A 22,577-nucleotide genomic window follows, 5' to 3' on the forward strand; every position below is an offset into this window, starting at 1 on the left:
AACCATAATTGTAGACCGCTGGGTATATATAGACAGCACTGTACGTCCACAGGTAAACATCCCCATTTATAAATGCACACACTTACATTTAATACCTCATTTGGCAGATGCATTTATCCAAAGCGATACGAGTGAGGGACATCATTAAAGCTTCAGTGCAGTAAGAGACCTTAGTGTAAGTGCAAAGACCTACATCTATTTAATATACACAGTCATTCATACACAGGAGGTATGAATGAAACCAATTCCCACTGACCTCCCAGCAGTGTAGTTCTTTTTCTTCCATACCAGCCACCACTGCTGTTGGTCACCACCTCCGACCCCCTGCTCCACACGTAGCGTGGCATTGAAACCAATCCTGTCCCTCGCTGTATATCCAATTCTTCTCTGTTTTATCCAGTTAAGCATTTACAGTGCGTCCTTCATCCTACGTCTTTATGTTTCTGCTTTTCTTTTCCTTTTTCTCTCTATAATTTTTTTTTTTTGTTTCTGTCCAACCTCGTCTGACCACTAAACCAAGATGAGTCAGAAAGGCCACATGACTGGAGGACAGGAAGGTCAAGGCTAAGGGATGTACAGGCACAGCTGACGATGTGTGTGTGTGTGTATGTGTGTGTGTGGTGTGTGTGAATCAGAGTGAGAGTGTGTGGCACTGAAATATCAGAGGAAAATGCTGAGTGCCACTTCTTCTCAGGTTACCAGCCCTGTTTAGGTTGACTCATTGTTGGACTTTCCCAGTTGTAAATGCCAAAGTGAAATTCTGACATTCTTAACTCATCTCTTGTTTTTGTTTACAGCATCGACACACAAAGAAATACTTAGTAAATGTACATGTATATGCATTATGTGAACGCATAGGTGTGTTTACTGTATCCTTTTCCTAAATGATACATTAAAAGCTTCAATATGTCTGTACAAAGTCGCATATTATCCCGAGTCTCTCTGAGTCAGACGTACAGAGGTGAACCAATTACAGGCTGTATACTGCCCTGTGGCGCAGCTCCGTGCTGTGGCTGCGCTTTGGTCTGTAATGACAGGTTGCCTGTTGCAGGTAGAGTCTCTCCCCCGAGGGGCTTTTAGGCACGTCATAGGCCTGCAGACGGCAGGTGGGTGCCAACAATATCATTCCACTCTTCATTACATATAGGCACTTGACAAGCCTCTTTTATCTCATTGTTTTGTTTTGTTGATCAGCAATATTCCCACCGCACATCCATTTTTTTGTGAAAAAAAGACTCTGATAAGCTCATGGTATGCTACCTGCACAACAGCTGACAGATACGTTGCAACTAGCTGGAGAAGAAAGTCAAACATCTCGCAAACAAAGAGCCAGATATTTCTCTAAGGAGTTGGTGGACACCAAAACGGAGCATTAACATCAATGAGTACTGGATTTACATTTGTCTGTTCACTGGAAACATGACTCCAAATGTTCATGTTGCTCTTTATCTGTTGACTGCATACATCTGCAGCCATTTGTGACACTTTGTGGACCCTCTCTCACTGTTGAATGTATGTCCAAAAAGCAGTGGCGTATTTTAACTAAGTACATATAGTATTTTATAAATGTGCCCCTCTAGATATCAGATATTATTCCACCACATTTACATTATAGCTGTAGTTTCTAGTTACTTTTCAGATCAAAGTTCGAAACATATAAATTATAGCACATTGTTATAGATTAAACAATAAACTGTGCATCAAGTAGTTAAAATTAGCTGAACCTCACACAGCAAAAAAAGTCAAATTCTCTGTAATAATAGCCCAATAAAATATATAATAAAATTACAGTCAAGGGGATTAATTTTCTGCAAGACAGTATTTTTTACTTTTAATACTTTAAGGATATTTCACTAATAATAATTCAAATGCATTGATTCTCTCTATCATAATTGAAACTTAATCACTTATAATGACAGTAACACCCTGGTGACCAGCTGCCCTGAATACCCCCAAGAAGAGTCACGGGTGGTCTGTTACATTTCGTGTTTTGAACAGGATTACCTCATTGTGAGAGAGGTTCCAAACCACTAAGTGTAAACCTTGCACGCCCAGTGTTGCCAGCAGCACAGACTGTCATGGTAACCATGTGGGAACTGAAAAGGAAAGGTTACCAGTGCAGTGAAACTGCCATCTCAGACATAAGCCACATGTAAACATCTGCAACCAGAAAAGAGATATGTTCACACTTGAAGCTGAAATATGTCTGCAAAGAAATAAAGAAAGATTTCTTCTCTTGCATCATCTGGCTTACTGAACATTGCACCATTAAAAATTCACCTACAGATGTTTTTTTCTCTGTTTTTGTCTTCCCTCCCATTCTTTCTCTCTTTTAGTGAAAGCTGCAGAAAATAATAATAGTTGGAGTCTTTTGGCTAAAGTAGGTCAGTGGAGCCAACTGTCAGAAGCAGGAAGAGGGAGATGCGGAGCAGTAATATGCCAGCTACAGTAGGTCCCCTCAGGTCAGAGCTATTCCCAACACAGAGCGGCCACTGACGCACAAACTACAGCACTGTCTGTATGTTGTATCGGACAGAGACGACAACTGTGGCCAGACAGTGGAGGTGTATGTGTGGGTGGACTGTCAGTATATTAATGTTCAAGTCGCAAGACAAAGCTTCTGTGTGTGTGTGTGTGTGTGTGTGTGTGTGTGTGTGTGTGTGTGTGTGTGTGTGTGTGTGTGTGTGTGTGTGTGTGTGTGTGTGTGCGTCTGTGTATATGAGGTTAAAAAAGGGACAGGTCATTGCATGTGTTTGTGTGTGTGTGTGTTTTATAGTAGGGCAAATAGATTAAGTCAGTTTTAGATCATTCTCTAACCTCATTGGCTCTGACCCTGCCCATCCTGTCCTAAATGTCCACTGCAGCTCTGATATCAGACACACACTTCCACTGAATCACATTATGACATATAAAACGATCACATCACTGACGAGCCAGTTACTCACTGACTGAGAGCGAGGGGAGTTTTTGCTGCCGAGAAAGCTCTTTAGAAATTTATAAACGTGGCAAATATTTGAATTGCGGCTCGTATGATATACTACTGAAAAAAATAGTCATATTCAGCAATATGAGAATTTCTATACTAAGCTTTGGTGTAGGTGAGCCTATTTGATCTTGAAGTTATTATCAAGGAGAGTAAAGATCAAACCAAGAGAGATGTAATTAATTAAGTTTGGTGGATGAAGACCCAATAAACAATACCTGATCACGTTACCAAATCATACTTCATTAGCAGGACATTCTCATTACTCTAATTATGTTTTTTCATTGGGTTTTAAAGTAGGGTAGATATATCAAACTTGTACAAATCAATGACCTATTTTTATATGCATACAGACAAAAATATGCGTGTATCAGCTTAGCAGCTGCAATGTTTGTTCGGAAAGGGAAGAAATATCAGATTATGCTAAGCCAAATACATTTCTTGCCGTTTAGTCTAATGTGATTGGCATAACATTTTGTAATTTCAGGTGGGGTATTGTGAATTTTGTGAAATACAATTTCATATTTTTCCATTTCACTTCATCATTAAACTGCAAGTGTAAGGTCAGACATATTGGCCCATTTTACTCTTCAGTCTAGACATGGCAAGCTAACATTATATTATATCATATATGGTATTTTGACTTCATTTGGAGAAACATCCACTACCATTTAAACTTCTTCAAACATTGAATCAAGGCATCTTCTCAAAATGAATTAGATAATTTGAGACATGCATGATAATCAAAGGCCCCTGAAAAGCAGACATCACAGCAATACAAGGATTTCAACCAAGGTTTGAGTATCTCTAATACCTCTTAATTCTTCACAGTAACACAGTTTTTCAAATCTTTTCTCATACATCTATATATAAATACTAAGCTGTCAGATGGTTCCCTGTGCAAATAAATCATCTCCCTCCCAGCTTTCCAGTCGGTGGAGCAGGACTCTGCTGCTCACTGTGATCCTGAGCCTCAGTGGGCACCATGTCAGCTCAGAGGAGGATACTGTTTCCTGGGCTTTGCCACACAAGGCATGTACAGACAAGAGACTGAGAGAGAAATGGATTTGTGAAATCTGACCTGGCTTCTAGTCTTGCAGCCTTTTCCTTGAGCTCTGAGCTCTGTATAACATGCTAATGTCCCGTGTGTGAGTGTGTGTGTGTGTGTTTGTGTGTGTGTGTGTCTGTGTGTGTGTGTGTGTGTGTGTGTGTGCGTGTGTGTGTGTGTGTGTGTGTGTGTGCGTGTGTGTGTGTGTGTGTGTGTGTGTGCGTGTGTGTGTGTGTGTGTGTGTGTGTGCGTGTGTGTGTGTGTGTGTGTGTGTGTGCGTGTGTGTGTGTGTGTGTGTGTGTGTGTGTTGTGGGGGTGGGGGTACGTCCCCTGTTTCACCCTCTAGGCAAGAGTTGAAAGCTTGTACAGTAGAAGTGAGACACACATGTCATCAGCATGATAATAGAAAGAGAGGTCCTCAGAGCTCACATTTGAGTTTGTGATTTGATTATAATATATACATAAATAAATTAAATACATAAATTAAATACAGATGTAGTTGTGTGGCTGCAGTGTACAAACCTCTGACTGTAACATACACCCAAATTAATCATTTTTTCTTTAGCATGAGCATTTCAGCATAAAATAGATGTGTTAACTGAATTATGCTCCAACCTGTCAGATGTCAGTTTAAAGTCAGCTACCATAAGTATGAGCTAATGTTAACTGTCAACTTAAAGGTTGTGTTAAAAAAAACAACAACCAATTCAAATAAACTAGGTTGGTCACAAAGCAGTATATGGTTTTTAATTTAGCTCCACAAGTATCTAAGATATTTTATTTCAATAAAATGGTTTGGTTTATGTTAATGCTAGCTAGCATGTGCTATTCTTGTAAGCTAGCAAAGATGCATACTAAATTGTTATCCCGTAACTTTTACCCATGTAACATAACTCAAAGTCACTAAAAAGGTTATATATGAGGTTATATTTGGCTTAAACTTTTTAAAAGCATGCCACTTACAAAATTAAAGTCTATCAATGTTGTGTAAACAAAGACCTGGCAACATAGCTATTAGCTATTGCCAATAGGTTGACAACTTTCCAGGAAAAGTTTTAGCCTAGATACTTTGTCTTTATAGTGTTAGGTGTCATTGCTTCTTGGATTACCAGAGGAATGTTTTTCTACTTTTTGCAAGAAAAGTTCCTGTGCAGTGAAAAATGAAACCTAATTTTCGTCACACTGTGCCTTTAAAATAAGCCTACATGTTGTGTCGTGCCTTTACGTTTTGTGGTTTATTTGTTCACTCCTTAAATCTCAGGTGTTGTTAAGATAAGAGCATTACAGAAAAGCCGTGAGGTGAAGGCTTAAAGAGCAGTGAGGTGAAAACACTACATCAAAGCTTTAACCACATTCAGGTGTACTGTCAGCTCACACAGTTACACAACCCCTCCTCTTTAGGATTTATTCAAATATGCATCTAAACCGCATCTTGGTAGCTTAAATACTCTCAAAATCTGTGTAACACGAGCAGGAAACTACCATAAAATCTGAGTGATTGATATGTCATTGCAAGTTTTAAAAAACCCAACCAAAAAAAAACAAAAAACAATAGCTGTTAAGCCCTGCAATTAGTGGTTTTGTAACGTAATTGGTAGTCAGAGGAGGAGTAGAAACACATCCTATTGCGCAAAGAACAGGAACAATATGAAACATTCCTGCATGACAGCAGATAAACTTTTTCAAAACTAGCACAACAAACTGTATCAGATAACAGGGATTTAGTTCCAGGTGAAACACATGAAACTGCAAATCACAGATGTACAAGACATTTAAAAGACTCTAAAGGCTGGCATGTCAAAGGAAGCCTTTTTTCTACAAGGTTTCTGAGAATAAATATGACTCAAGATGCTGTGAGGAACTCTGATAGCCGAGTCCTGTGGTGTTAATGGCCGAGACATTTCCAGGAGCTCCTCACTTGTGACTCAAAGCAGCTCTTTATGATTTCTGACCTGACCCAGTTAGTCAAATACTGGTTTATTTAGACACCAAACACTGACCGTTCATTCTGACCACGGCACCATTGATCTCATACTCAACTGTATTTTTACTATCATTAAAACCTTACTGCTACTTACTACTACTCTCCTCCGGGACACACTAATCTCTTGTACTTTGCTTTTGCACACTGCTTGCTACTTCACTGCTGACCACATGAGTAAACTAGCAGAGCAAAATCAGGCTCTTTGAATTACTCATAGGGAGGAAGAAAGAGTTAAAGAAGCCATTGTGTGTTTATTTTGGTCTCTTTTTCATTTCAAGAAAGGCGGCTGTGCAGGTGTGTATCCGTGGTAAAGTGTGATAACAAGGGAAGAAAGCAGAGTTGTGTTTGTGCTAATGTGTGTAAAACCACTTAAGCTTTGACTATAGTTTTTGTGAACCCTGAATAAAATCATTCAGGTCAGATGGGGGTTCGTGCAGGAGTTATTTCGAAGGCACTCATGGGTAATCATCAGGGTGAGCATCGAACCAAAGTTCAATGCTTGACAGTTATTTTGTAGCTGCTTTTTTCAATGAAAGATATCTTTGTATTAAAGCCTATGTCAACACAAAACTGTGACCTATTGCAAACAATAATTTATTCATTTGCATTTGAACAATCAGTAAAGCAAACATCTCTCTCTACAGCCTCTCCTGTACCTTAGTGATAAAGATTCTAAGATTATGACCTCTGCGCTTGTGAAAATCCTCCAAAAACCACTCACAAATGCATGGCGGTCAAACTAGGGACAAATAAGTTGCCTTTACAGTATTTAAGAAAAAATTGAAAGTTTTTATCTGATCATGATCTGCAGCAACTGCAGCAGCAGCCAAAATGCCTGGGGATCCCAGTGACCTGAAAAGCCAAAATGTTCATCCATGTCAAAGCATCTTTAAAGGGTCAGTTGACCCAAATAACAAAACCTCACAAACAAAAATACATTTTTTGTCACCTACTTCTGGCGGTAGCTCGTCACTAATATAGATTTGAGATTTCTGTCTCTGAGATTTCTGCCTCAACCAGTCAGTAGTTGGGATATGTACTACTGATGCCATTTTCATTCAGCACGGACAGTCAACAGTTTAGCAGTTTTCACAATGAAAATGGTGAAAGAAATGTGTCAGTTTGAGAGTTGTTATTGTGTGGATTAACAGTAGTACAACTACTTCAAATACAATCACATCCACATTTGCCGTCTTTTTCTGTCACTAGTTTTTATATCGTTTGATAGTTATCTCACTATGAAGGAAGATGATACCGCCATTCTTAGTCTGGCCTTCTAAATATGTTTGGAAAACTGTTTCTTCAACCAGCAGAAAAAGCTTTCAGTGGGCACAACACACAATATGTGTCCTGGTTACTGTGGATAATCCACAGACCTCATGGTTATAGACTTGGACAAAATGAAACCAAAACTATCTGCATGGCTAAATACTAGTAAAGGTGATTGACAGAATATGGCTGAACAGCACCTTTAATCAGGACACAAATCAGCATACCTACTATTTACTCACCACCTCAGTATACTCAGACCTCTGTGGTGAAATGTGTATACTGTTTATATGCAGGAACCACATTCATAAATACAGAGGGTACAATCCAGTCAACATGTGCCCCAAATTTCATATCTTGAAAATGGTAATCTGCCTACAGCGAGTCTCTTTTCATGCTTCTGTAAAGCATCTGCTTTTTGCTTTGACTAAAATGGGTGCACTGACTGAGGCGGGGATGAAGCTAAAACACATTGTTCCCGTGGAGTAAAGATAACCGAGGCTTTTTTCTAATTTATATGACCTGAGCTGGAGTCGCTGAGTGTGTGAGCGAGGAGGAGAGGCAGATAAAGAGAGGGAGAAAGTATGCTTGTCGCTGTCTGTCAGGCCAGGCTAAAAGTAGTTCTCCTTTGGTCATAATTCAGTTTTCTACTGACAGCAGCACAGTAATGACAAGCTAGCCATGCTATATACCACAACTATTGTCACTGTGAGTGCAGAGGTGACAGCTAATACAGCGGATCTCCTCCCTCTTTATTACAGTAACTCTGAGGTCAGTGCTTCATGTAGGTCATGCTTGCAGTTGTGGTAATAAAAGTGTGGTGCTTTCTTCAGGGCCTCTAGGCTTTACCTTTGCCCTCAATATTAATCAGGTGATCAGATAATGATCAGGTGTATCCGTGCTAATTAGCAAATATTAGCACGCTAACAGGCTCAACAAAGATGGTGAACATGGTAAACATTACCTCTACTCAATATCAGTATGGTAGCATTGTCAATATTTCAGGATGCTAATGTTAGCGTTAACCCAAAGCTAGCTGCTAGTGTGGCTGTATTTTTTTTCTTGAGACCCCTAAATGCAAAGCCGTGTCTGCTCATGACAGCTCGATAAAGGTTGCATCTCCATGACTTGAATTTCATTTGAAGGTTTTCCCTTCTCATGTTGTTTCATTTGAATATTTAGTTTTTAATATTTTGTATTTCACAAGAAATATAAGTCTAGAGAAAACCATGATTTTTTATATTTTTTTATATGACCAGGAGTCATCTGGAGACATCTTAATTACATCTTGTGACTCCATGTGGGGTCCATAAAACTATTGCAAAATCACACACTTCAAAGTGAGCTCATTCAACGCTAAATTCTAATTTTGTGGGTAGAAAAACTCAAAGATTTACACATCCACTACTAATGTTGAAACTAATGATTTAGAAAGAAAATAGGCCAGTGGTGATAAATTTGCATTCAGCACCAATAAGAATCAAATATTTAAATATTCAACACAACACACACAGTCTAATTTCCATGACTAATCCAAAGAGCTAATTAGAACAGAAAATATAAGTGATCCATATTCTGCAACCTTCAGCTGAGTCTATGAATAAACACACTGATGCCTGCTGGCCAGCCTCTGTATAAATCTGGATGCTGTGATTGGCTGGTTTGTTGCAGAGAGTCATCTGGCTGCGTACCTCCTGGCTGTGTTGTTTAAAGAGAACGTCACATCTCAGTCAGAAGTGGGTCAATGGAGGCATTAACATACATTACACACCAAATGATGCAATATCTGGGAATATCTTCCTGCTCACTGTCCACTCATCATCTGAGGAGCTGCTGCAGAGCACTTAAAGCCTGTATGGAGCTTAGATATACTATATGTTAAAATGTTTTAATACCATGGTGTTGCAATGTGTACAGTGCAAGCAGATGAAGCGCAATTAAACACTTCTCTGTACAGGTTTAAAGATAATACATGGCAGAGCACTTAGAGCTCTGAGCGTTTGTGTGTGTGCGTGTGCGTGTGTGTGTGTGTGTGTGTGTGTGTGTGTGTGTGTGTGCGGTTGAGTGCTGAAGAGAATGTTTTTTTGAGCTGGAGAAGAACAATTTACACTGAAACTGTGAAATTGGTTCAAAATAAATGTAAGTGAACATTTTGCCACTGGTGTGTGTGTTTCAAAGAGGGTACAATTTCATCTGAGGTAAAGGAATATAATATAGGGACAATATTGACTGATAACAAAAATCAGATATTCACAAAATACAACATGTTAAATAAAGAGCTTTAGAGGTGCTGGTAAATGGATTTTGTTACTGTTGGACAGAGCGAAGCTAGCAGTTTCCCCCTGATTTTAGACTTAATGCTAAAGCTAAGTGAACTGGCTGCTGTCTGTGGCATGTATTTAACCTACAGGTATGAGTGGTATAAGTCTTCTAATCTAACTCTAATGCCAGAAAGCAAATGAGCATATTTTCCCAAAATAAACAATATTTTTATAATAGACAATATTCAAATTATTACATAACCTGACAGCACATCCCTGTTTTTTTTCTGCCTGTGAATAATTATTAGTCAGGTCCTGCTGACTGATGCTTCTACTGCTCATCCTTCGGGTCCAACTGCCTGTAGTTAATGATTACAGCTGGTTTTAAAATAACAAACTCTCACACAATGTACATGTTGAAAAGATTCTCTTGTGGTGCATAATGCTTGGTTAAAAACATCTGCCTGTTATACAAGAACGCCCACACTGCAGAGGGCACAGCTCCTGTCTGCTTTCTAAAAAAGGGTAAAAGTTGAAAAATCTATATACAAACTCTGCTCAGAGCTCCTGCAAAAGGGGACCTGGAGACAAAAATCATGGAGTTCTCATTACAAGTATTAATTACTCTGACTAAACTAACTACTGCATAGTGACTTTCACAAGTGGCATACATTTCTGCTTTCTTCTACAGTAGGATAAATCAATTATTGGTGATTTTTTTTAACATCAGTGTGTGTATCAGTGCCTACACAACCATACAGCAAACAACCCCACCTACACAGCTGAAGAGATCCCTCTGGGCCACACTTCAACCATCACCCTCTTCTTAACCCTGATCACAACCACAAGTCACAAACAAACCAACCACTCTGACCGTGCTGTAATCCTCCAGCAGCTGTCTCAGCCACAGCCCACCTGTAAACCCACGCCTGCTCTCTCATACTCCACAACTGACCCTTGGCAAGCTTACCGTCCTCATAGAAGACATCCTCCGCTTCTTCACGCATCATCTCATCCAGGTCATCCTCTGCAATGTCGGTCATAGCCATCACTATTCCTCTTCTTCTTCTCCTTCTCTCCCCCTCGTCTCCCTCGGCTGACTAATCGGAGCTTCAGAGAGAGTGACTGGGCTGTAAAATTGAATCAACACCGGCCCGGCCTCTTCGCTTCAGGCGACAGTCCGATCACCGGCAGGCTCCTCGCTCGAGTAGGAGAGGACTGGGACTGAGCTGAGCTTCAGCTCCCTACACAGGAATGTGTGTGTGAGTGTGTAAGTGCCAGGTGAAGTGTGTGTGAGTGTGTGTGTGTGTGTGGGTGTTTGGGTGAGAGAGAGGACTCCCAGCGACCTTCACTAAGTTTCAGCAGCAGTGCTGATTTCATAACATCCTGTGTAAAGCTGAAGTGAGAGTGTGCTGTAGAGCACTTGTATGCATAAGTGTGCGCATGTGTGTGTACAGTATGGGGAGGGTCAGTCATGTGTGTGTGCATGTGTGTGTGTACATGTGTGTCTGCATGTGTGTGTGTGTGTGTGTGTGCCCATATGCACAGTATGTTCTCTCTGCTGTGAGTCAGCTCCGGTTCCTGGTGATCAACAGGAATAATTAGATTTTATATTTTGAGCCAGCAAAGACATGCAAAAAGGGTGTGAAAATATGTGTGTGTGTGTGAGTTTGTTTGTGTGTACGTAGCATGGCATCTGAGATGTGAGGTTGACCCTACTTGTCATTCCTTCACAGCTCACTAGGAATCATGGGACCACACTGATTGCTCCCTCTATTTTTTCACTCGTCCCACACTGAGGAGGCCTCGGCGTCGCTGATAACGCCTGGTGTCGTCTGCTGCTGCTGAAAGTTTCCATGGTGCTGCTCAGGACGCAGCGAGTAAACACACTCGCCTGCTCCGATTCAGACACTGTGGGAGTACCTCTCACGTAATCACAGTTTTTACATTTGAGACGTTTGCTTTAGACTACATTTTAGTCACACAGCTAAGCATCTGTGTTTCAGAAACACAAACACGAGCCAAACTTTGAACAGCTCTGCAGGCTGTTTGACACCACGTACTCCTCTTTCAAAGATATTTCTAGAAACATCAAAGAATCTTCTATCATTCTGGAGTGGAACATATTCAGTTTGCTGCTGGCTTGTATTCAGAAAAACTTATTATTGGTTCTGTAACTTGAACGCATTTATTAATACGATAGTCTGATATCTAACAAGACTTGGTCAAAACCTAGTACATGGCTGAACTATTTAAGATGGCTGAGTTCCCAATAAAGCTCTTTTCATTTACGTGTCTTTCTGTTTCTGATTTCAGACAATGAAACAAGTTTGAAATAGTGACTGAAACGCAGCCAGTTAGGACTACATGTTAAACAGCAGCCACTTCCGAGCCATTCTCAAGCTGCTGCTAAAATCCTGATTTTATAACCGTGACGTCGTCTGACAAAATCAGCACACACATAAGTTAAAAATAACTGTTATTCAGCTTAAGCACCGTTGCATTATCGCTGAGGCCTTTTTGGTACAAGTGACCCAAAACAAATAGGGTGCAATTTGTGAACAAAAATCCAAACTCTTGTCATGTGTAATGACAAACCTTCCAGCCAATCATGGGCAGAGTGAGTCTACTTTTTGACTTTGAAATAGTTTTCATTGTGCTTTTTAAGAGGGTTGCACCAACCCCAGGAGGCCCCTTACCAGTATCTCTCAAGCATTTCATGTCCAGACCCAAATTATTGGTAACAAGACAAGTCCTCTCTCATTTTGACCTTTAATTTTATTCTCAGATGAAAAGTCAAAAAAGGAGCCAGACACAGAATTTTCATCCTCTTTTGTCACACCATGCCTCCATCTGTCTTTACTGTGCAGTTTCTCTGACTCACATCCCATTTAGACAAACCAATTCCCAACCAAAATAGAAACTAGGCCTCTAGTCGGTTCATTATCACTTTTCCTTCAGACTTCCTCTCCCCTGCCACCACCCTCCTTTAAGGCCAAAGCTCGAGGGAACGAACCTGGAGACAAACTCATTTTCACAGAGACTGGTCCAGACAATGCAGATGCATCACATCTATCAGGAGGTGGGATGTGGGTCTGAATACATGTCAAGAACATTTTTACTCTGTTGTTTTGAATAATTTGCTGTGTTAACAGCTGTGCTTACCAATTCCAATATGTCAGAGGTCATTGAGAAGGGTGGTGTGAGAAACTGACAACAGTTAGGTGTTTGGTTGTATTGGTTTGACAGAGAGTGTACTCATGGGTTTGCATGTTGTCTGTCAGACTGAGGCAGGAACCAAAACTGTGACGATGGCTAAAACTGGAAGTAAAACTGTTTTAAAGAAGGGGCTTGGAACTGCTTTGGCCACCACAACCCAAAACACTCACACAAGTCGCTCTTTATAAAGCAGCAAAAAAGATGAACTTACTGAACGTGAAGATCTTTTACTGGATTACTGACATTTGTCAAAAATATGGTTGCACTGTGGAGACATTAAGAACAGTAAAAATATTTGCATGTGCATCAATGTGTGTGTGTGTGTGTGTGTGTGTGTGTGTGTGTGTGTGTGTGCACATGAATGTGTGCATTATGCTGTTTAAAACTGGAACAGTGCCTCTCCAAATATAAAAGCAAACATCTCTGTGAACCCATATAGGGAAGGGTGTTATAGGCAACAGTAGCTTGCAGAGGAGCCAATGTGCACAACACAATCTGTGAGTTAAGCAACATTATTTGTTAGTGCAACTCCTGCCGGGAAGTGGGTTTGAAACAGAAACGAAAAAAAAAACTAAAACTAAAACTCATACAATAACCAGCTACATGAACGTCTCTGTCCCCTACTTGGAGAAGCATAACTCAAGCTGTATCCTGCAAGTGGCACAAGAGCCTCTTCACCTGACAGAATCAAGGAGAGTCATGTAAACTAAGGTGTAAACGATTAATCAGTTAATCAATTACTTGACTGTCAGATATTTTGATAATCGATTAATCTTCATTTATTTATGATCCCTCAGGTTCTCTCAGTTTGCTGCTATTCTCTGGTTTATATCATTGTAGACTTAATATTTTGGGGTTAGAAAAGAAAATTAGAAATGGACATTTTCTGACATTAAATTAACTAATGATTCTATTCATCAGAAAAGATCATCGACAGATTAATTGATAATGAAAGTAAATGTTAGCTGCAGTCCTAATAGAAAGACGTCCATACACACACACATACATAAAGAGCAGGTCCCTTTAGACTGTGTCTCACACCGAGCAGGGTGGGACAAGAAAACACCCAGCTGACAGTATGGAAAGAAACACCACTCACAGATTTCACTAATCCAAAATGAGAAGTGGCAGAAAAGAGTCTGCACCTTACAAATCAGTGGTAGAAGACAGTTGAAGCTTTACAATTCAGACGCTGGTAATCATATACCAGGACATATCCTGATCAAAGTGAAGGAGCAGCAACAGGAAATAAAAGAAAGTGGTGACTGTACGTAAAGAACAATCTGGAATCAAACAGATGCAGTGTGATCTATTCAAGTAAAGTGAAATTTTTCCCACAAATTATTTCCATATAGTATTTTTCCAAAAGTTCTACTTGCAAACAGAGCTACATAAAAACGTACAGTTATGATTAATGCTCACTAGCCAATCTGGTGGTTAACAACAGAACCACAGCAGGGACATTTTGACTTACTGCTCTGATCCTAGAAACATGATGCTGGGAAGGAGAATCACTGGTCATACAGGCAAGTAAACAGAAAACACACTCACATACAGAACAGTGACACGGGCAAATCAAAGCCCACTGTCTTCTGCAGATACGCCCCACTCCCATCTGTTCATTGCTATAATCGTCACATGTTCTGATGACTGTATTATGATTTATGTGCAAAATATGTCTGTGATTAAACCCACAGAGGACAATGTTATGAAAAGGTTACAAATCTGAGCATTCACAGACATTTCAATTACTTTTTTTCCCCCCTCAGCAGCAGCAGCTTCTGACCATGAGCTCCAGGCAGCAGCTCCACAAAACGGGGTCACGTTTGGGCTGCATTTGCCCTGCTGCATTTCAATGACTGGGTTACATTGTTGTCACCAGCAGAGAAAACCCCCTGCTTCGGGAAATGCAAACGCATGCTGTTGGGCTGCTACCACACAATACCACACACACACATACACACACACACACAAACAGACACTGACACGTTCATATAATAATGCTGAACATTCACACACAATGCCACCAAAACACAGCACAGACACACAGACAAGTACGTACACACACACACACACACACCACAAACACAGTTGTTACTCCGGCATTGCAAAGAGTAGCACAATCAGACCCGCTCAGTACAATGGTGTTGTTTGAATGGGGTCAAACAATGGAGCTCTTTGGCATCTGAATCGAGCCAGATGATGAGTATCCCAGGAGGCTGAATAGGCGGCCTCAGCCTCCTACACACTCACTCTTCTGGCCCTGACAATATGCATCAGTACACCGCCTGTTACTGTGGACTAAAATATCAGTCATTAGCATGGAAGCAGCAACTCATTAGCATCCAGGCTAATTCTATGGTGCTAGCTAATTTGCAAGTATGCAGCCTCTTGCACAGATGCTTCAATGGCCATAAAACACTAGAAAACTAGAGAAAGTAATTAGCATCAGACAACAGAATTCCTGCATTAGAAATATACATTTAGATTTTTATTTAATTTCTTTTGACCGGCTGGAAGACATCTCCACATACACCAAAGTACACAGAACATCCAATCAAGCTAACTTCTCGCAACCTATAAGTTCCACAGCTCTTTTAGATCAAACAGTTCTATATGTAAATCCTGATTAAATATGAAAAGCAACTAGGGACTATCTGGCCGTAGGATAACAGCAGCTGCGACACCCATCAACATGTTGACGTTCTGACCCACGAATACTCAGTATTAGGCTACTACATGAGTAATGAGTACTCAGTTTCATGACTTGTTTTGCACAAATGTGATGCTGTCATGAAAAAAATGTCTGTCCACAGAAAGACAGACAGAGACAGACAGACAGACAGACAGACAGACAGACAGACAGACATATAAACACCTGCCAAAGTACTGAAAACTGCCTCTGTGGTAGTTTCCACTACAGTAAGTGTCTCTAGGACATTTGCCATGATGACACACACGCACACACGTTGTCACAGCTAGTAATTATATGAGAGTTTTTCAGACTTGGTTTAGAAAACAGTTAGGCCTGCTGTGTATGGTTGCATTTAAACTGACATCATGCACCAAAGTAAAATTATCAATGTTCACAACAGGATTTGGGTCATTTATGTTATTCTTTGCACGCCAGGGAGTGCAGAAAACATTGCAGCTATTGACGTGACTGAGTTCACGTCCTTGTTTTTTCAGGGAATTTGAGGCTATCAGCAACATGAAGGGCGTTTAAATTCTAAAAATAAAGACTTGCTGGATATTTAATAGGCTGGTTCATAAATTTTTTCAACTGTGTATATTAAAATTTGAGTAGTTTCACGCCAACAAAAAATACATAAATTGGGGCAATTTCCCACTAGCATTTTATTTCTTACAGTTTAGATGAGATTTATCAAAAATAACATTTTACAAACTTTATTTTCAAAAAATCTAATTTCTAAAAGGACCAAAATGTGATTTTTAAGATTTTGACGATGCTTGCTATTATAGCAATAATATGATAAACCTCTCTGTAGTGCATGTTTCAGTCAAAGAACTGCAGAACATGTAAAGAAACATTTAAACAAGCATTGAAACTATAAAAAGTACAAGCTTGAATAAAAAGAGAAGAACACACCCAACACACAGGATATTGTTGCTACACAAAAAGCCGATTCATAAATCTTGTGGAAACTGGATTTCCGAGTACAGGGAACTAGGAGGAGTAAGTGCACGTTGGACAGCAGGTCACCCCAGGCCAGCGCACAGATTTCAAATACATGAAAAGTTGGATGTAAGGGAGGAAGTTTAAGGAGGAGACGGATGAGAAAACTACTTGAAAAAGTTCTTGATGTCAGGGTGACTTCCTCTGCCAAACCATGACAAGTAGGTATGGGTCTGAGGTGATGGGAATGGAGGGAGGACAGAAATAAAATGACCTTTTTGGAAAATGGTGCAAGGACTCCTCAGGTCAGCTCATCTTTGATAATTGCCACAGACTAATGTGAGTGAGAGTCAGAGAGGATGAAGGCTGGAAGACAAAAGAAAAACAGAGGCGGGTAAAAAGTGACCTCAATGGACATCTTCTGTCCTCTCCTATCGTTCCCACTTTGCTCCCTCCACCCAGGCTACTGCCTCTTTTTCTCTCCCTCTAAGAAGGATGACAAAATGGGATGATTGTGAAAGGGGTGCCTGGTTACCCTGGTAACAATAATGAGGGCATTGCGTGGTAAATCCAATTTGCCATGGCACTCTCTGAGTCATTCGAGGTGCACGTGTGTGAGTTAGTGTGTGTGTGTGTGTGTGTGTGTGTGTGTGTGTGTGTGTGTGTGTGTGACGCTGCCGCTTCATGTGTCTGATGGAAGACGACCATAATGTACTGTACTGTAGCCCACCTGACACATACTCATGCAAGTAGACACACGCACACACACACGCACACGCACACGCACACACACGATCCAGCTCCCTGCAATGTCTTTACAATACAGAAAAAAATCATACAGTAGATCTTGATGCAACTTCTTTTATCCAAATCTCAATGCTGAGAGTGGGTAAGACAAAAACAGAAACCTGGAGCATAAAACACAGTGCAAACCGCTGATTGAAATGTCTCATGAATATCCGGAGTCAGAGGTATTTAACCAAAAGATGAGTCTGTGCAAATAGCAGAGCATCAGAGTGTATGAATTTGCAAATGAGCCCCGTACTACTTCAGTTGAAACTTACCAGTTTCTTAGCAGCATCCACTCTCACATTTTTCAGGCAGACCATGTAAACTGAGTTCAACCTGGACAAACATGCAACTACACAGTCTGGTTTAGTGTGCAGGAAGAAGCATGGTATGATGAAAGCCAAAATTATGTTAATTTGAGCCAAAGCTGCAGGAGACAAAGTGGTAGATATACCTACTGAAAGCATATCGATATCTTTTCATCCTTATATGGTTGTAAGTCCTGACTCTGCGGTACATTATGTTAAAGGATAATCCAAGCGTACGCCTCCTTGTCAGTGTGAAACCTACAAGTCTGTCTGTGCTGCCACCAATTTCTATTTTCGTGCCCTCTCCCTGTCTCTCCCTGCCGCTATTGTATTTTGTCTTTCTCTGTTCCACAATTGGATCCCTTTCTCTCGCTCATTCACTCTTTGCCTTTCTGTCTCTGTCCCAGAGTGCACAGAGGGCATCAGACAATGGCAGCAATACAGCCGCTGCACACCAGCTGTGCAGACTGGCACCGCAGAGATGGCAGTACCCATGTTGTGCCCTGCTGCTCCCGGGTACACCTGGAGGGAAGAGATAACAGGGAGCTGAAGCACTCAACCAAATGAATCATCAGACCACAGCCTTATCTGGGCATTTGTCTCTGTGGCCTTCAGTATCAAATTTAAACTGATGTACTCAAGACAATATGGAGGGTGAGCTCATAAAAACAGCTTCATTTATGGATTTGTTTCAGGTGGTTTAACTGACCGTTTGCTAATGCTCTGCCCCAAACAGCAAATGTCATGCTTTACTTGTCAGGAGATTGGAAGGAAGTGTCTTTTTTTCTTTCCAAAACCAAAGACACAAGAACAAAAGTAGAAGGAACATATTAGACAGTGTGTTTATTTGCTTTAAACAAGCTGTTTTTAAATTGTTAGCTTGCCCAGCTAACTAGCTTCCTACCTCGTAACCAAGCATTACTTCCAAAAACCAATATTATTAACTGCTATGTTAGCTTGGGTTTGGGCTACAGGTTACATTCAAAATAAAATCTCTTCCACAATGAGCACATAAACTGTGTATGTCTCAACTGTGTGAAACCCGATCCTCGATGCTATCAGAGATTAGACTGATGTTAGCAGCTCCATCCTGCTCTTTATTGGATTTGTGGAAAGTTTAGAGTGGAATTTGCCAAAATCATTAGTTAGTCCTCGTCCAAAGCTTTTTTCTAAACAGGGTTATAGACAAATACTGTAACAGATCTTAGATTTTTCCTCATGGTTATAATACTAGGGCTGCTCTTAACACTACAATACAAGAACTGTTTATTTCTCCTGCATGGCTCAACTGGTGAGGATGAAGTTTCACCTCTTTAGCTTCAGTTTTTCAGCACCATTTTATGCATGTAGCCATCAAGTGCATGCATAAGGTCCTTGTTTTAAAATGAAGCTAATGCTAGCTTAATGAGGTAGCTAGTTAAAGCTGAAAAATCCACCAGCAACAATTGCCTTTTCAGTCAGCAGGCCACTTCTGTTTGAAACTGAAGACACATTGCTTAACAATTAATAAGAGTTTTCGGTGGTAAATCTGCCATTGTTGTTACTGCAAACTGCATTTGTGCCACTCAACAAGTTGCAACTAAGAATGGCAGGACTTAGCGAACAGTAGGCCTGTCCTAAATATTGAGGGTACCCTCATATGCAGCATCTATCAAATCACCCTCATGACTGAGCAGCTTTCTGACAGTTAATATCTCCCCACAGCCCCAAGCAGTTCATTAAGTGTTACATAATCTTGTTCTATTTTTGACAAGTAACTGATGGGGATATCCAGAAACCAGATGAGGAGGGTTGCAGTAGGGTGGGGCAACAGAGTGGCAAGAGCTCTGAAAACCACAGTTTCCTCTCCCACGCTACCCACCCACCACATCAGGGTGTCCTTTATCTTACATTACTGCCAACACCTACCTGCTGCAGAATGAGGAAGTCAACTTTCAAAACTAGAAAAACACCAATGGCAATGCCAATGGCAACTGATGCAATGTGCCCTAGATGGGCAATATTACTTGTGAGTATGACCTACACCGTTATCTGCAAAATTGTGACATAAATGTACAAACTTACTCAAGCACAAACATCTAGATTTAACAGATAAAGTCAGCAGTGTGAGGTGACATACATTTATAGATTGTATACAAATTTTTACCATGTGAACAGGAAGGGAGGGTCTCACAAAAGCTTCTGAGAAACAGGGTGGGGACATGGAAGGAAGGTTGGGCAACAGTGTGTAAAATAACACTGAGTGTCTATTGCAGCTGCATTTCTGTGCGAGTACAACAGAGTGCACATGTGCCACAGAGGCCGTAAGTTAGAAATAGGGCGCAGGGTTTAATCAGAGTCGGAGGATGACAGAACTGGTCACTGTAAGTGTTACACGTGTAGCCTTTCTGCCCGGATGGTCAGAGGAACAGCGGCAGAGGGAGCTGGGCTGGAAACTGTACTGACAGCTCATCATTGTGCATGAGGGCATATTAAAAAAACCAACGAAAGAAATCTCTGTATGTGTGTATGTAAGTGTGTGTTTACCCTGTCTGGCTTTGCATCAGGTCACTCCAGAGTGATGACATCTGCTGTGACTACACATCTGTCCTTCTCCCTGGAGTATTGAAATGTACCAACCTTATATGACCTACATAAATCTACATTTTTGTCAATGAGCCGTTTCAGTTCCTGAAATTTGATTTTTTTTAATATTTAAACACCATCTAAAGCCACAATTATTGCAGATATTCCATGTAAATGCTTCCATGAAATATCTGGAAGCTCCTCCAGAACCACAGATGACATTATACAACTGTTTCTACGGGCTAAGTAGTAATCCCAGAGAAAAGTAAACTGACCTTGAAGTATGTGTAAAATAGTCTGAATTGTCCTTTAACACAACTACTCAAACTTCTCAAATGTTAGGATAAAATAACTGAAAGTATGATGCAAACGGAATAATTTTGATCAAAGGATAAGTAAACAGGACTAATCTGAACAAACACACAATGCTAGCTTCTGGTAGGGTTTTTGGGACTTGATGCTACGGACACAGTTTAAAGAGTGTTAAGATTTGACACCCAGACCTATTGGTCACAATGAAAATATTTAATATACTTTAGCTGAGTGAGAGAGAGGCAGAGACTCTCCCACAACGCTGGAGAGTCGAATCAAGGCCTTCTTTCCGGTTCATCAGCATTTGAATGTTTCTTCTCATTGGTGAAGCCAGCATGGGTTTAACCAAGGCCAGCATCTCACTCTATTGCACGCAAGAACACACACACACACACACACACACACACACACACACACACACACAATTATCTTAGCCTGGCATCCTTCTGAGGGGAATGGACACTCAATACAGCCACATCCTGGCCACCATGAAAACCCAGGAGTTCTACTGAGAAGCACAAAGAAGAAGAAACTGGCAACCCGACCAAACCCAGTGACATGGAACCATGAGCTCATGAGCTAGTGTTGCCATATACTCAGACGATGCCAAATCTTCCAGCCTTGGCCTTGAGAACATTGAAACTGGCATAAAGTTTGACCAGTCAACCTTATGCTATTCAGCAAGAACAATTTCATTCTGTGTCTCAATGAAAATATTGAATGATGGGATGGCTGGGGGCTTTTTTGTTGTCTATGCGGTGTATTTAGTCTTTGATAGCAACATCTCTGAAAACCCATCAGAAACCAAATGACAATCTGGCAAGTAGACAATAAATCCTGAGATGAGAACCTGGACCTCCTTGAGAAAAGAAAGAGACAGAAGCCAACGCATGTTGAGAAAAGAAAAAGGACATTGGATCAAATTCTTTTCTTCCATTTTGTAACATGGACTTTTCTCAAGTTCATGCAGTGAGATATTAAATTCAATCTTCAAGGGAAAATGAAACTGCATTTATGACAGCACTATATTTTTTTGTGGCATTGACTGTGTCGTGCGTTTCAATAATCGAAAAAGTTTTTTCCTTTAAACATTGCACCTTTTGAGGCATCATGAGCAAAGCTTACAAAACATAACAGCCAGTGGACAAGGTCAACCTGAACTTTTCTTTCATTGCCTCAGGATTGTAAAAACAACATGATACTCCATCGATTTTATTTGCTCCTTCCATTTTACAGAGAGGACAGAGGTCAGGCTGGTTACAGCGCAGCCCCCACAAGGCTGTGTCTCACTCAGTGCTGCTTCAGCAGTGTGGGTCACTCTAGTCACTTCTCATTGGTGCTGTCAGCTCTCAGTCGCAATTTCAAGTTCAAAGGCTATAGTGTAGCTAGAAGCCAGCATTGTGTGCTATAAAAGCTGAGTCAGAAATACAGAGGAGATGCACGATGAACAAGTGACATGCGCATCACAATATTAGTGTGAATCGCTATAGATGTCTCATTCAACACCGTATCACTGAAGAGACTGACTAGAATTATTGCTTGCGGTTGTATGCCTCCATCAACCAGTCAGATGCACTTTACATCCGTGTCTGACCAGATAGTAATAGTAGTAGTAAAGTAGTAAAGTCTTTGAAGGAATTGAATACATTTATTAAGTGTATTTTATCATAATTACCATATGAATACTTGAGATATGGCCAAAAACATGTTTTGTGAGGTCACGGTGACTTGAAACCTTGGACCTCTTACCACCAAATTCTAATCAGTTCATCTTTGAGTCCAAGTGAGTGTTTGTTTGAAAATATGAAGAAATTCCCTCGGTATAGACGACCTGCATGGATCGAGAGAATGGGAGAGTCAGTCCAAACTATAGCTTTAGCAGTATCTAGCCATATGGGGAGCTACATATGAAATCTCACATCTCTCTGGAATCTCAGAGTATATGTCTAAACCTGAGAAAAAATGAAACAAAAACCTATCAGCACGGCTTGATGCATCTGCAGATAAATGTAATTTGGATGAACTGCACCACTTAATAGTTCTTTTTTAGTGTTATATTTTGATAGAACATAACACAGTTGTAACAAAAGCAATGTGATGAATAAATGAAAATACTGGCATATATGGGAAATGTGGCGTCAAACACAAATGGAAATGAGAGCTACAGGTGTAATAAATAACTGAAACACGTGCGCTTCTTTT

At 40.5% G+C, this 22,577-nt stretch overlaps 1 protein-coding gene across 2 annotated transcripts in view; it reads right to left on the reverse strand.

Moving 5' to 3' along the window:
• ripor2 (RHO family interacting cell polarization regulator 2) overlaps positions 1-17,693 on the reverse strand; it is a 79,933-nt gene extending 62,240 nt beyond the window's left edge. The window contains exon 1 of one of the 2 annotated variants that reach the window (XM_022747240.1): positions 17,649-17,693. In XM_022747240.1, the coding sequence (XP_022602961.1) occupies positions 17,649-17,673 (25 nt within the window). In that variant the 5' untranslated portion in view covers positions 17,674-17,693. Of the gene's footprint in view, positions 1-10,515; positions 10,829-17,648 lie in introns of those variants that run through there. The other variant, XM_022747238.1, reaches the window with a different exon arrangement.
• Positions 17,694-22,577: the final 4,884 nt, after the last annotated feature.

Source organism: Seriola dumerili, unplaced genomic scaffold, assembly GCF_002260705.1.
Source record: "Seriola dumerili isolate Sdu_G_001 unplaced genomic scaffold, Sdu_1.0 BDQW01000110.1, whole genome shotgun sequence".
In the NCBI taxonomy this organism is placed as follows: Eukaryota; Metazoa; Chordata; class Actinopteri; order Carangiformes; family Carangidae; genus Seriola; species Seriola dumerili.